The 14728-nt window shown below is 60.4% G+C and overlaps 2 protein-coding genes across 5 annotated transcripts; one reads left to right on the plus strand and one right to left on the minus strand.

Moving 5' to 3' along the window:
• Positions 1-1216: 1216 nt before the first annotated feature.
• Fcer2 (Fc epsilon receptor II) lies at positions 1217-9961 on the plus strand. Of its 2 annotated transcripts, none has more exons than XM_027954869.2 (11): positions 1217-1505; positions 2765-2931; positions 3740-3853; positions 4117-4170; positions 4603-4665; positions 4867-4929; positions 5056-5118; positions 5196-5285; positions 7394-7545; positions 7663-7769; positions 8029-9961. In XM_027954869.2, exons 2-11 carry the CDS (start codon positions 2910-2912, stop codon positions 8225-8227), a joined length of 927 nt encoding a protein of 308 aa, XP_027810670.2. In that variant the 5' UTR covers positions 1217-1505; positions 2765-2909; the 3' UTR covers positions 8228-9961. The 2 variants fall into 2 exon arrangements, with proteins under 2 accessions (XP_027810670.2, XP_071459380.1); XM_071603279.1 differs by having other exon boundaries at positions 2821-2931.
• A 2068-nt stretch (positions 9962-12029) lies between these two features.
• On the minus strand, positions 12030-14674 carry Trappc5 (trafficking protein particle complex subunit 5). 3 transcript variants are annotated; one of them, XM_027954852.2, is made up of 2 exons: positions 13551-14674; positions 12030-12641 (listed from the first exon to the last, which is right to left on the minus strand). In XM_027954852.2, exons 1-2 carry the CDS (start codon positions 14046-14048, stop codon positions 12063-12065), a joined length of 1077 nt encoding a protein of 358 aa, XP_027810653.2. In that variant the 5' UTR covers positions 14049-14674; the 3' UTR covers positions 12030-12062. The 3 variants fall into 3 exon arrangements, with proteins under 3 accessions (XP_027810653.2, XP_027810654.1, XP_027810655.1); XM_027954853.2 differs by having other exon boundaries at positions 13478-13626; XM_027954854.2 differs by having other exon boundaries at positions 13457-13626.
• Positions 14675-14728: the final 54 nt, after the last annotated feature.

A 14728-nucleotide genomic window follows, 5' to 3' on the forward strand; every position in this document is an offset into this window, starting at 1 on the left:
CCCCACCCAGAGCCCCGAGGAGGGTTGGGAAAGGGAACCCGCTGGGGTCAAGCAGGAGTCGAGGTTCTGGGCAGGGCTGGGCCTGGCTGGATCCCAGCTGGACCCCAGGCTGGCTCCTGCTGAGGCCAGAGCCTGGACGCAGGGCGAGCAAGTCCCCACCCCAGGCTCGGTGATCGCCACCCTGAAAGGAGAAGCTACACCCTCAGACCCGGGGCCCACATCCGCCCCGTTTCCTGTTTTCCCCCGAAGTGTGTGGGAGATGTGGGTCGATACCCCCTAGAGGAAGGGGCAGGACCGTCGCGTGCCTGGTCCCCTGGGCCCCAAGCATCCTCTTGCCTGAGTGGAATCTGGACGAGGACCCAGCATGGAGCCTGGGAGGCGCCCGTGGGAGAGTGGGCTCCCGTGGACAGGAGCAGGGACACCACATCCCGTCCCTCCCCCTGCCCTGACAGGACTCGTTCCCAAGATTCTCCCCCGTCCTGAGTGGCCCTCAGTGGACCGCAGGCTGTCTTCTCGGACACCCCAGAGGAGCCCAGGCGCTGTCCACAGCACCTCCCAACCCTCCACCCACACCTCAAACTGGCCTGTGGCCACCCCCCAACAGCCGCTGCCCAGGCTGCCCCTCCAAGTCCTCCCGCCTGCTCCTCCCTGGCCACCCAGCCCCCAGCCCCTGTCAAGCGCAGGGTCCCTGCTGTCCTGAAGAGCACCATCCAGAGGACAGTTCAGCCAGGTGCCTCTCTGCCAGTGGGGAGGCTGATGTCCAGCTCCAGTGGACAGCCCAGCCTGGTCAGGCCTGGTGGGGGGTGGGGAGGTAGGCATCTTCCCATCCAAGAGACATGGAGGTGGGTTGGGGGAAAAGGCCATTCCTCCATCAAGGATCAGAGGACGTTTTACAAATGAAGAGCACGTGAGATGAAGGGCCAAGGGGTCCGTGTCAATAGGAGGTTGGGTGGTATAGCGGTTAGGGCTGCCCACACTGCCTGAGTTCAAATCCCAGCTCTGTCATTTATGAACTGTGTGACCCTGGGCACGTTACTTAACCTCTCTGTGCTCTACATCTTTTAACCATAGGCAGCATGGATAACCAAAGTATCAACTTCCCAGGTGGTTGTGAAAACCAAATGTGTAAGGCACCGAGGTGCCAGGCCTGTGGTTCTGGTCTTGACTCTACCACTTCCTCCCCCAGAGTTGGAGGGCGAAGGCTGGCATGGCTTTCACTCAGTTCTCTTACCTAAGAAATGAAGATAATAATAGCCCGGACTTCCCCCGGTTGCGGGGAGCCCCAGAAAAGACCATGTATGCACTGCGGTTATCCAGGTGGTGAGCCCACAAGGTCTGTGACAATAGAAGCCACCAGTGGGTCTAGCTGTCCCCGGCAGTTCCAGCCTCTCTCCACCGCTCTGGGCCACGCTGACTTCACGGATTGGCACCCGCGCACCAAGGGGACAGGGACGCGCTACAGGCCTGAGTGAGGCTGTGGCTGTGAGGAGGTTGAACACAGACAGGTATGTGATCGTGTGTGCACGTGCACGTGTCAGGGGCTTCACAGGCTCTTGGAAGACACACCTCGAGCTGAGCTTCCAGGGGTGACAGGAGGAGGTTGTAGCCTGGGAAGAGAGGTGGGTGGTGGGCAAGGGGGCAACCGTGTGGACAGAACAGGAGGCCTGGGCCGCCAGGTTTGGGCAAGTGAAATCCAGCCAGCAGGCTGGACCGAGCAGAGGAGGGCTTGGGGGGTGCCCTGGGACTGATCGGGGAGGTGCTGGGGAGCCACGGAAGGCTGTAGGCAGGGACGAGACCTCTCAGATTAAAAATATGGCCAGGTGTCAGGATCCTGCCACTTGCCAGCAGACACCCTTCCATGAAGCCTGTGTTTCCAGATGGTTGATCAAATGTCCAGGGTTTCAGTCCCAGTCCTGTCACTATGTGAGGCAGACCCCTCTTGGTGTCTCTGAGGGCCTGTGAGAGGCCCTGTGGAGTGAGGAGGTGCCCACAGATTACGAGGCAGCTCTGTGGCTCTTCCCAGTGCGCAAATGGGTAAACTGAGTCACCCGTCCAGGGAGAAGCCAGAGCTCTGGTCAGGCGCGTCCCGCTACCCCAGGACGGGGACACTTGGCCTCCTCCCGTGACGGTGAGGAGCTGGCTTGACCTGCAGCTAATCAGAGCCTGGCCAGCCCTCGTCGCCACCTGCCTAAGACTCAGAGAGGGCAGGCAACTTGGCACCAGGAGGGGGACAGCTGTGACCCCAGGCTCACTCTCCCACATGTGGAGCCTTAGAGTCAGAGGACCGGGAGCCACTGGGGGACAGAGTGCCGGCACTTCTCAGCAGCTTGATAAACATTTAGGCTCTGAAGACCCCCTGCGGGCAGCACCACACTGACACCCTCGCGGGCACTATCTCCTTGATGAGTTGGGTGCTTTGTCATCCCCATTTTACAAAGGACAAAACTGAGGCTCAGAGAGGTTGACCCCTCCGTCGAGGCTGCACAGTATCCCAGTCAGAGCTGGTGGTATTTGGGTGCTTCTGTTGGGCTGGCCTGGGTCAGAGAATCCCACACATTCTCATATCTCCATTTTACGGACAAGAGAAGAAACGTTGAAGTCCAGTCGTGTGCCAAGACCTCGCTGGCACACGTTTACAGGGTCTCACGTGTGATGGGCGAGGGTAGCGTGGCCTCAGGTGGCTGAGGACACACCAGCTTATCTCCCAGTTGACCCCGAGGCTCATGATCAAAACAATCAGCAAGTGGACACTGGGTCCCCCCAGGTCCCAGATTCTGTCCCGTGCCGATGGCCAGAGCTCCATGCTGCATTAAAACCCAGGTCCCAGGCGGAGCTGTGACGTGCCGTGGAGGGACTACCTTGGCGGGCAGTGAGCGTCCCGTCACCAGGAAGATCCCAGCAGGACTGCCATGGCGGGACACGAATACGCAGGTGGGAGGACTCCCGGGGTCACCTGGCAAGAGCAGGTCCCTGTCCTACATCCGCCAGGGGAGGAGGGGGATCCCCCGGGCCGCAGGGCACATTTCTAAGAAAGGCCCCGGTGGGTGGGAGGTGAGCCAGGCGGGAGGAGGAAGCCAGGCCCCTCCCTGTGCTGACTCAACGCCTCTCCACAAAACCCCGCTCAACCAGAGCTGGTGCCCGGGGAGCGGAGGCCGAGTGGAGCGGGACGGGGTCAAGTGGAATCTGGCATGACGAGCCCTCAAAGCCAGAGTGAAGAGGGGCGGGGCCAAAGTGGGTGATCAGGGAGAGCCTTGGGGAGCCAGGTGCTGGGGTGAGCCTGGGGGACCTAGATGCAGGGGAGGACTGAGACCCGGGGAAGGGGGTCAGGGCTGGTGACAGGCATCTGGATACATCTTGAGGGGCCAAGTGTAGGGATGGGGGAGCAGCCTCTGGAAAGGACCTGGACCCACATCAGACTCACCGCCTGCTGGAGTGTGAGCAGGCACCAAGCTGGACAGGCAGAGCCGAAGGGACAGACTCAGAGAGGCAGAGACGGACAGACAGAGCTCAGGAGGGCTGACAAACCCCCTGGACAGTGTGGACAGGGGCACTGGTCAAGAGCAGCATGTGGAGACAGTGGGCAGGAGAAGCTGGGGGTCCACTGAGACCCTCTGCTGCAGTGTGGCTTCTGGACATGTTCCCAGAATATTGGGGCTCTGGGTGAAGGGGAGATGAGCAGAGCTGGGCCCAGCCTCCTCCTGGGCCCCTCATTGCTCCCTAAACCCCCCACCCCGGGCAGGGTTCTTGGAGCCCCCCAGGAGGCGATGCTGCAGGCCGAGGCTGCCGCTCGTACTGTTGGGGATGCTGACCGCAGTGCTGTGGGCTGGGCTGCTCACCCTGCTTCTTCTGTGGCGTAAGGACACCCCCAGCCCCATGCCCCACCCCCCGGGCCCTTTATCCCCCCGCACCTCATCTTAGCACCAGGAGAGCCCCACCCCCTTTGGAGCCCAATTTCCCCAATTGCCAGTCCCTCCTTGGAGCCCCCCCACACACACTTCCCTGTCCCCCAGCCTTTGAGCAACTCCCTCGAGCTGTACCCCAAGCCTCCGTCCCCCACTGGCAGGGGGTAGGGGTGCGTGGAAGCAGCTGGTGGTCCTCACCCTCTCCCCTCCCCAGACTGGGACACCGAGCGGAACCTGAGACAGCTGGAAGACTCTGCTGCCCGGAACGGTAGGAGAGGCCGAAGTGGAGGCTGGGACACCCTGCTCTTGTCCCCCTTCTACCACTGACACTGGGGACGGCCCCTCCCTGGGCCTCAGTGTGCCCCCGTGACGCCCCCTCCCCGCGGGCTTGGAGGCTGCCCTGCCGGCCTCGTCCACTCCTCTGCAGTGGGTCCCTGTCAGCCGTGGGCTGCGCCTGGGCAGACGCGCAAAGCCCTCGGGGACTTCTGCATTTCACCCTGGTGAGGGGAGGGTCCACAGGTCCCTTCTCTTCCTGCTGCATCTCCCTGAGTATATGCCCGCCTCCCCCCTAAAACCCTCGAGAAACGAAAAGCCACCGTTGGTGACGATGCGAAGGAGGCCCCCTCGCTTCGGGGCCAGGAGGGGTTCAAGGCCCCGTCTTGGTAGTTCCTGAGGACACTTCTTCTGTCCCACGCCCCAGTCTCTCAAGTTTCCAAGGACCTGCACAGATACCAGAGTGACCAAATGGCCCAGAAGTCCCAGGGTGAGCCTCTTCTGGATGGGGACTCGGAATGGGGGAGGATGGGGGCTTGGGTGGCCACTGCACACAGCATGGCAGGGCCCAGTGTGACACCTGCCACACCTGGGGACTGAGCAGGCAGCCCTGAGAACCCAGAGAAAGAGGCTGGGAGGCGGGTGGGGATGTGGGAGGCTTGGGGACTCAGGGGCCACTTCTCTGAACCAGCTGCTCAGCTGTCGCAGAACGTGAAGAGACTCCAGGCCCAGCAGACGCAACTGGAATCTCAGGGTGAGAGACGGGCAGGGGCCCGGGGCAGACTGTGGGAGGGACAGCCCCAGAGCCACGGGGGACCAGGCCCGGGGACCCTCTGGCCCCTAAGCATCGTCCCCAGCCCTGCCCTCTTACATCCGCCAGACTCTGAGCTCTCCTGGAACCTGGACAGACTCCGAGCAGACCTGAGCGACAGCAAGTCCCAGAGTGAGGCTTGGGAAGGCGGGGTGGGGGGGGGGGACTGCCGCTTGTCCCTGAGCACCGCCCCCTTCCTGTCCCCCAAGGCTTGAATGAGAGGCGTGCCGCCTCCGACTCGTTGCAAAAGCTCCAGGAAGAGGTGGCCAAGCTGTGGATGGAGATACTGGTGTCCAAGGGTGAGTGTGGGTCTGGGGCCGGTGGGGGCACGGTCACTGTGGTGTGCTGGAGACACACATGACGGCTGGTGTGCGTGTGCATGTGGGGTGTCTGTGTGTCTGTGCAGCAGTGTCTCTTGGGGACACAGGGGGTGTGTGCGGCAGGGTTTGCCTGGGGATGTCGATGGGTCCAGGCTTGTGGAGGAGGGGGGCAGCTGAAGGACAGAGATGCCCTCGGGATTCAACTGCCTCCCTCGCTGATTCCAGGGCTCCCAAGCCTTTAGCCGGCTCTGGGTCAAATCAGTCCAGGATTGACCCCTACTGGGTTCCCTTTTCTGCTGTCCTGCCCACCCAGGGGGCTCAGCGGGGTGGGGTGGGGGCAGACATCAGCAGGATTCACTCCTCACCCACCACCGCAGCCCCCTGGTAGACTGACCTGTCCCGGGAGAGGGAGGGGTCTTGACCAGGAGGCCAGCAGGCTGCAGAGAGCCCAGGATCATGGTGCCTGGACTGCTGTCAGCCCCCCACCAACACCCCTGCCCTCCATCTTCCCTTTTCCATCTCCGGGGAGGCCCCGCTGCCCCCCCCCCCACCCACCCGGTAAAGAGGAGGAAGGACCCTGCTTCAGAAGAAGAAGTCCCAGGCCCCAGGGTGTGGCGTGGCTCTGGGAATCCCAGCAAGAAACCCCGCTGTGGTCCCCTGGGGAGGGTGGTGGATGTGGGGCTCCAGGTGGTGCTACCCCTGACCCACCTCCCCACTTCCACCTCTCCTTGAGGTCTACTCCCCCCGCCTGGGATCTGAGCCCAGCTCTGGCACTGCCTCTGGGTGACCTTGTGGTGACAGCCAAGACACCTTTCCTGAACTTTTCTTTTTATGATTAGTTTTTAAATTGACATGGGGTCTTGCTACTGCTGCCCAGGCCAACCTCGAGCTCCCAGGTCAAGCGATCCTCCTGCCTCAGCCTCCCAAGTTGCTGGGGCCACAAGCCCACATCACTATGTCCAGCCCTAAGGCCTTCTCTCTGGGCCTAGAGTTGTTCTCTTCCCATTCAATGCTGTGCCCACAGAGGGCTGGGGACTGGTTGCCATTTCCAGCCCAAGCCCCCTCCCCATCTCCAGAGCCTTCCCTACACAACACTATAAAAAGGTCTAGTTCAGGGCTAGAGAGGAGCTCCCTGGTGCAGCGTGTGCTTAACATGCATGGGACCCCGGGTTTGATCCCAAGCACCAAAAGAAGAAAGAAAAGGGGGGGGTCTACTTTAAAGCAAGAGAGAACCAGCCAGTAACGGTAGGTTTAAGCTCCCACCTTGGAGTCCTGGGGACCATGACTGTTTCTGAGGGCTTCCCCGGGATGGGGAAAGGGGAGAAAGAGACCAAGCTGGCCTCACACAGGCGCTTGGGGACTGGCGCTGAGGTCCCTTCTCCGTCCATGTACCTCTAAGCAGAGGGAAGCCAGCCATCTTGGCTCCCCAGAAAGGAGCCAAGAGATCTGGTCTGGGGGTGCTGCCAGTGATGGTGGCCACCGCTGTCACTGGAGCTGTTGGTGGTGATAGAGCCCAGGGCAGCGTGCTGGTGACAAAGATGTGGCTGGCAAGGTTGGTAAAGGTGGCATCTGCTCTGGTGTGGGCCATGGAGACTGTTGCTGTGGCAGCTGGTGCCTGTGGCAATGACATTGGTGATGAAGGGGCTGCTGACCGTGGAGGTGTCCGTGGTGATGCTGGTGATGAGGTGATGCGGCAATGGCGTCTCTGTGACGAAGGCGGTGGTGATTAATGTGCCCGTGGAGGGGTTTGTGGTGGTGATGGTTGGGCTTGTGTTATGTCCATGGTGTTGGTGACCACGGGTTCACGTATAGTGACGATGCCAGCAGTTGAGGGGTTTCTGGCCATGGACCAAGGTGCCTCTGGCTGTGAGGTGGTGTGTGGGCTGGTGTGCCCTGTGTGCCCTGGAGCTGGTCCTGCGTGGCCTTGTCAGAGCCCAGTGAAGAAGTCAGCCTGCGAGACTGTCAGGCTCTGGGGAGGACCCACAAGTGGCTTCAGGGGACATCCACCCTGCCCACCGTGCCCACCGTGCCCATCATGGTGCCCACCGCCCTGCCACCCTGAGCCTCTCCTCCGTGTGCCATCCCAGGCTCCACGTGCAACATGTGCCCCGAGGGGTGGCTCCATTTCCGACAGAAGTGCTACTACTTCGGCCAGGGCGCCAAGCGCTGGGTCCAGGCCCGGTTCACCTGCGACGACCTGGAAGGGCGCCTGGTCAGCATCCACAGCCAGGAGGAGCAGGTGGCCTGGGCTCCGCTGAGGCTGCGGGCAGCAGGGTGGGGGGCGGGCGTCCCACCCCAGCCTCCTGGAGTGAGCGGGAGGGACCGGGCCCATCTCCAGCCTGGTCCCGCCTCCCAGGACTTCCTGACCAAGCGTGCCAGCAAGAAGGGCACCTGGATTGGCCTCCGGGACCTGGACTTGGAGGGGGAGTTTATCTGGATGGACGGGAGCCCCCTGGACTACAGGTGAGAGGGGGCCTTGGGGGACAGGTGCGGAGGTGGGGGCGCCCCGGCAGGGCCTCGAGGAGGACGCCCGAGCCCAGAGTGGAAGGCAAGCCTAGGCTCAGGGCAAGGCTGAGCGGGGACAGGGGAAGGAGACAGTCACAGACCCAGAAAGGGGAACCCGGGACAAGAAGGGAGGACGACGGGGGTGGGGGCAGACTCAGGGGGACCTGCCAGGGGCCAGGAGGGGCTGCCATCCTCTGACCCAAGCCTCTCCCCCCAGCAACTGGAATCTGGGGGAGCCCAACAACGGGGACCAGGGCGAGGACTGCGTGATGATGCTGGGCTCGGGCAAGTGGAACGACGCCTCCTGCCGCAGCGAGCTGGACGCCTGGGTGTGCGAGCAGCTGGCCACCTGCGGGCCACCCGCCCCCTCAGCCTCCGGGGATGTGCTGGAACCTGTACCCACAGAAGGGCACTGACAGACCCCTGCCCACCTCCCCCCACCCGCACCTCGATCACAGGAACAGCTGAGCCCGGAGTGGGACCCTAAGGACCCCCAGCAAGGCCTGGGTGCCACTTTGTAGCTAAAAGTTCCCTGTGACATCCCTCCCCAAACTGGCCCATCCCTGCTCCCGTCAGCGCCCCAGAGGGCCTGTCCCTTGCTTTTCAGCTAAGCTGGTCATCACCACTTCCCGCCTTCAAAGGCCCAGTGCCCCCAGAGTCTGTGCTGGCGGTTGGCAGGATGGAAGACCCTCGCGGCTCTGGTACAGACTGGCAGCCCTGCCACCCCGGGCGCTGTGGGGGACACAGGGTCTCTCGCCTCAGACCACCCTGTGCTTCGTCTGTGACTCCCACCCCATCAGGAGTGCCCTGTCCCCTCCCCGTCTTCAGCACCTTAGGACAGAGACCCCCAGCTCAGGCAGCCAGGCCTGCTGCCCGGCCTGCCTCGGTGGCCCCTGCTCTCGTCCCTGCCTCGGGACAGGCTGGAGCTGGTGCCCCAGGCCACCCAGCTGAGGTGGAGTTGGACCTCCCTGCCAACTCTCTCTCCCTTCACCACAAGAAATGGGCGCTAGGTGAGGCCTGGAGATGAAGACTGCGGGGTGCAACAGACCCTGGAAATTTGTAGGTCAAGGCAGTGGACCCCCAGCCAATCCCCCCACCCCAGGGCCCCAGAGGGAGGGCACAATTGAGGCAGGGGCAGTGTCCAAACATGGCTGGTGCAGAGAAGGCGCTCACAAGAAAGCGCTCACAAAGTGCTCTCTGGATAGGGGACAGGGAGGGGACCTGGTGACTCAGGCCAGTTCAGGTCTGGAAGGGCCCGGGAGGCTGAGGCAGCAGAAGGTGGACCCAGACTGACAAGGGTCAGCCAGTGCCAGGGACAGAGGGAGGAAGCAGGTCAGGATCCCAGGTCAGGCCAAGGCTGGGGTCCCCTTGGCCTTGGCTTTTTCCCTGGAGACCCCTCCGCGTCTGCAGGAAATGCCTCGTTCAGAACCCACTTCCTTCTCACCCTGCCGCTGCCTTGGTCCTGCTCCACCTCGCCCCCCACATGGTCTGTTCCAGCTCCAAGTCTTCCCTGCTCTTTTTGAGATGGGGTCTGTGTGGCCGAGGCTAGCCCCAAACTCCTGGGTTCAAGTAATCCTCCTGCCTCAGCCACCCGAGCAGCTGAAACTACAGGCACACGACACCACACCCAGCCCCAGTCTCCCTCTTCACTGTCCCCAAACCTTCCCTAAGTTTCCCGACAGCTCAGAGGAAAAAACCAAGTCCTTTAGGTTCCCTGTATGATGGCAGAAGCCCTCATACTCCCCCCCCACCTGCCTCCCCGCTATTCCCTGGACATGTGTGCTCGCCCACCTCAGGGACTTTGCATGAGTTCCTCCTGCTCAATCCGCCCTCCAAGTTTTTGCTCTCAGTGGGGCTTGTCCCAACTTCCCCACCCACCCAATTTAAAATCACAACTCCTGAATGGGAGTGCAGCTCGGTGGTAGACGCACCTTACCTGTGCAAAGCCCTGGGCTCATCCTCAGCGCTGCAAAATAAATAAATAATAAATAAATAAAATTGCACCCTGATGTTTCTCCCACTCTCAATTAGAATGTGAGCTTCAGAAGGGCAGATACCTTCATTTCCTTCTAAGCTGTGTCTCCTGTGTCTGGCTTATAATAGATGGTCAATAAATATTTGTCTAGTAAATATGCATGACCATGGACAAATGACCTCTCGTGGACTCTGCTTTGTAGCCCATGAAATGATGATGTGTCTTGCGTGGCTCACCACCGACTGGTGCTTGGCTCATCCTCCTTCCCCTACCCACCAGTCTGGGGGCTCCAAGGAGTTTACTTGCAGCCCAAAGCATCCTAAGTCAGAGCTGTAGTGATCACAAGCTGCCTCCCCTTCTACTCTCGTCCTGAACAGGGACCAGCTCTGCACCCCACAACTCGTCCACACTCCTCTTCAGCAGGAGCAGGCAGACCCTGGACCCTCCATTCCCCGTTGACCAGCTCTCCGGTCTTCCCTATTGCTCTCTGGCATCCTCACTGCCTCTGGGTAGACCTGGCTGCTCCACTTCCCCTCCTGCCTCTTGCTCCTGCAATCTGATCACCTCCTCTCCAGCAGGCCCTGGAAGCCACTCTCACCAGGGTCCCCAGGATGTGACTGAGGATGCTAAGCTCAAGAATGCCTGCATCTCCCTCCATACATACCCACCTCCTTCTGTTTACCAAGACTCCAGCCCCTCATCCTTCCTCCAGGCCTCTGGCTTCCTCTCTGCACCAGCCCCAGACCCCTCTCCTGAAATCAGGGATCCCAACTCCCAGACAGGTATACCAGTTGGCCTCTTAGATTGACCCCACCCAAGCCCTCTCCCAGAGTCACCCCTGCCCCAGACAACTATTCTGTGACCACCTGTGCTTCAAGATGCAGGTAATCAACATTTTTGTTTTTCCAGTGCTAAGGAATGAACCCAGGGATGCTTTACCACCGAACTACAACCCCAGCTCTTTTATTTTCATTTTGAGAAAAGGTCTTGCTAAGTTGCTGAGGCTGGCCTGACACTTGAAATACTCCTGCCTCAGCCTCCTGAGTTGCTGGAATTACAGGTGCATTCTACCGCACCTGACTTACTAGTTTTATTCATCCTATTGACACCACTTTCTTGCTAACATGCTGGAGGCCACCCTGGTCTGCCGCCTCTTGCTGGGATGCTGGAACTGTTCTCCGACAAGACCAGTGTCCCTCAGTCATGGGACAGCTAGGTGGAGCATCTAAATAGCAACCGTTCAGAAGTCACTTGTATGGGTCCTGGCAGTGGGGGGCAAAAGGAAGTGGAGATTTGGCCAAAAATTAGGAGGATGCTTCCTGGTGAGAAAGAGGGATCAGCTGGTAGGCAGAAGGGAAAGGAAGGCTACTTGTGCGATCTTTTAATTTTCAGCAAGAAAAATATTGGTATATCAAATGTATTTAAAATTAAAACATTTTAAGTGTAAAGATGACTTTAGACTCCCACCCCCCTTTTGAGAGACAGGTCCCGATAGCCATGGATCTCGAAAGTGCAGTTCCGGGAGCTCAAGGAATGCAAATTCTTGAGCACACCACAAACCTGCAGGATCTGAGACTCTGGGGGTAGGCCCCAGCCAGTTGTTTTAAGAAACTCTCCAGGTAACTCTGATGTCCTAAAGCACTGCTTCTGAAACTAAGGTACACAGGGGTCCCCAGAAGATTCTGCAACAGTTTAGATTCTGATTAAGAGATTTTGCACTCTGACAAGAGCCCAGGTGATACAAGTGCTGCAGGTCCCTGGACCACATTTGAGTAACAAAGGTCTAGGGGTAGAGGGAACAAGCACTCTTACCCTGTTTTAAGGGCACACGGCCACACCCATTCCTTTGCACCTTCTCAGGCAGCCTTTAGACTGTCAACAGAGTGACGGGACCACACCACAGGGCATAAAGCATCTACTCTCTGGTCCCTGGCACAAAGTCGGCCATCCCGGGCGCCATCTTAGCCTGATCTCAACCCCCATCCCCCAGCCCTCCACCTTGGAGACAGCCTCTGTGATTCTACAAAGTGCTGGCACTCCCACCATCTCCCGCTGCCTGGCCTATCTTTGGGACCTCCCAATCCCCTCACCCAAATCCCAACCTTATCTGAAAGCCCAACCTAGGTCAAACCCTCCACCTTCCCACCTATTATAAACAAGCTCCACGGCCTCGGGAAAGGACCTGGGTCACAGCGTTGAGTGCATCTCTGAAGCCCCCACACAAGACACAAGACACAACTGGGAAAGGGGCTTTCTGCATCCTTTATCTCCCGGGCTCAGCGGCCCTCCAGGGCCCGGTCTCGGGCAATGACGGCCTCTTCAAACTTGATCATGAGCGTGGTGCCCTTGTGCCAGTGCGCCGTGACCTTGGCAGGGAAGCCGCTGTGTGTGAGTACGGCCTCCACGATGCCGGCCGTGAAGCTGGCGCAGTTGAGCGTGCTGTTCTCCTTGGGCACCGAGATGTAGGTGTTGATGAGCGGCTCCCGCTCGATGATGTAGAAGGTGCGCGCGTCGTCATTGGCCTGCTCCAGCTTGTCAGCCTCCTTGCCAAAGAGCGCCTTCCACACGGCCCCCTTGACGAAGAGCAGCGCACCCAGCACCTTGGTCTCCCGCCGGGACCCCTTTTCCCGAGCCACCAGTGCGTCGAGGACGCGCGCGCCCACCTGGCGGCCCAACGCGGCCAGGCGCGCCTGCAGCTCAGCCACCGAGAAGACGCGGCTCTGGCAGTGCTGCACCAGTTCGGAAAAGAGCAGCGCGAAGGCGCTCAGGCTCACTTCAGTGCGCGGCCGCGCCAGTGCGCGCTCCAGCAACGCAGACTTCCCGCGCGTGAAGCGCGCCTCCATGCCGCTGCGGCCCTGTAGGGAGATCACGGAACACCGTGTCAGGGACGATGGGAAGGGGGACCTGGCGGGGAGGGCCAGGGGAAACCTGGGGACCACCCACCCCACCTGTCCGCATCGGAGTTGCACGCTGCAACACTGACCACCTTCAGGAACTTTCCTGCCTAACCCCTAGGCAAGACAAAATCCATGGGGAGGGAGGAAAGGGCTGTATCCAGCCCAAAGGCCTAGAGGGACGGGGACAGGTGAGATCCCTGGGTCCAGCCAGGAGGATGAAGGAAAGCCCCATTCTAGTCCCACACCCTTCGGCAGCTCCGACTGTCGCTTGGGAAGCCTGGCTGCACGGTGACCTGGGTGGGCCTGGGTGGTTTAGTCTGGTGGGGGGGTCCCTCATGGGTGGAGGGACACTAGAGGGAGGGGCGTGCTGTCAGAGCCGAGCTCGGGGCAGCCAGAAGAGGGCGCCGGCATCCTCCTGCCGCAGCGCACTAAGCCACAGCTGCCGGGGGTGCAAGGGGGAAATGGGGCGAGGGGGCGCCGAGAAGCCCTCCCCTCCCCCCTCTCCATCCTGGGGTGAGGGTGCCGCCACCGGGGTTCAGAAGGGAAGCGGAGAATCCCGCCCCCACCATGCAGAGCCCCGGCCAGAAGCTGGAGGGTCCGGGGATGCCGAGACGGCGCCTACGAGCTCGCGCGAGGCGGCAGCGGGAGCGCCGAGCCCCGGCCCAGGCTGCGGAGGGGGGTGCGCGGCGCTGCGGGGAGGGGAAGGGCCCACCCAGCGCGCGACCCCCCGGGTGGGCCAAAGCGGGCGAACCCGGGAACACGGACGCTGATACCCCGGCACTGGACGCACGGACCCGTGGGCAGGGGTCGGGGAGCGGTCGAGGCTTGGCCCGGGCAGGGGTCGCGGGCAGGCGGGCGGGATCTCACCGGGAACTGAGGCCGTCGGTTCGGCCACACTTCTTTACGACGCCGTAAAAGACGCTGCGTGCGCAGGCGCGCGGGGGGCCGGGCGTGTGGGCGGGGCGCGCGCGGCGTTACCCGAGAATGGCCGCTGGAGGGCGCGCGTATCCACCGGGCCAGCGGCTGAGTATCCAGCCATGGCTTTGGTTGGCCCATGAGCGGGAGGACAGCAGTACATGTGGTCTCCTGCTCAGGAGCACAGGTACCACGATGAGCACACGTCTCTTGCCTCTGGAGCACATGCATGCCCTTGAGCACATGTTCTCTTATATCAATTAAAGGCATAAGTGGTGGGGTAGAGCGATCAGGGATAGGTATACCCATAGGTACTGCTGAGTGGCACCAATACTTTATGGGCACAATTACACGCATGGGTCTTAGGGACATATTGTATATCTCAGGCTGCATGCATTTAGGGGCACACACTCTGGGGCATAGGGACTCAGTTACACCCTGAGTACACATTCAGGAATTCCCAGGGACCTACACAAAGTATATATTCTTGCTGACTCCTCCCCGCCCTGGTTCCCCACATCATATCCATGCTCTGTGTGACTGACTCGCCCCACCCCCAGGCCCAAGCACTTTCTCCCAGAGTTCTCAAGTCCCAGAGTCATGCCAATAACAAGGCCAAGAACCACATTGTTTCCCCCTGACTTTTACCTTCATGAATCACAAAGCCTGAATGCAGAAGTAAGTGGCCGCGTGCACATCTGTGCTCTGAACACACAGGGTGACAAAACCCAGCACATGCAGAATGACACAGCCTGTTTACGCTGGCACACGACACATCTACAGCTGTGTGCTCCCACCTCACCATGACAGGTATACACATGGCGCAGCACAGCGCACTCATGTTCATGCAGTGAGAGGAGCATCACCTGTCACCACCACCCACATCCACAATGGCATACTTTGGGGATACTTGATGGCTGAGACATGCCTATACTCACATGTCATGCCACTTATATGTGTGTGCTGTATGTAGAGTGTCATAGGCATACACATCACATTTGCTGTGACTCCCACATTCACATTCACCCATAACACCTTCCTGTGGGAGACACAGAAACTCCCATGCTTCCCCAAATGCTATTCTCTCTCTCTCTCTCTCTCTCTCTCTCTCTCTCACACACACACACACA

This window comes from Marmota flaviventris, chromosome 1 (genome assembly GCF_047511675.1).
Source record: "Marmota flaviventris isolate mMarFla1 chromosome 1, mMarFla1.hap1, whole genome shotgun sequence".
NCBI classification, from domain to species: domain Eukaryota; kingdom Metazoa; phylum Chordata; class Mammalia; order Rodentia; family Sciuridae; genus Marmota; species Marmota flaviventris.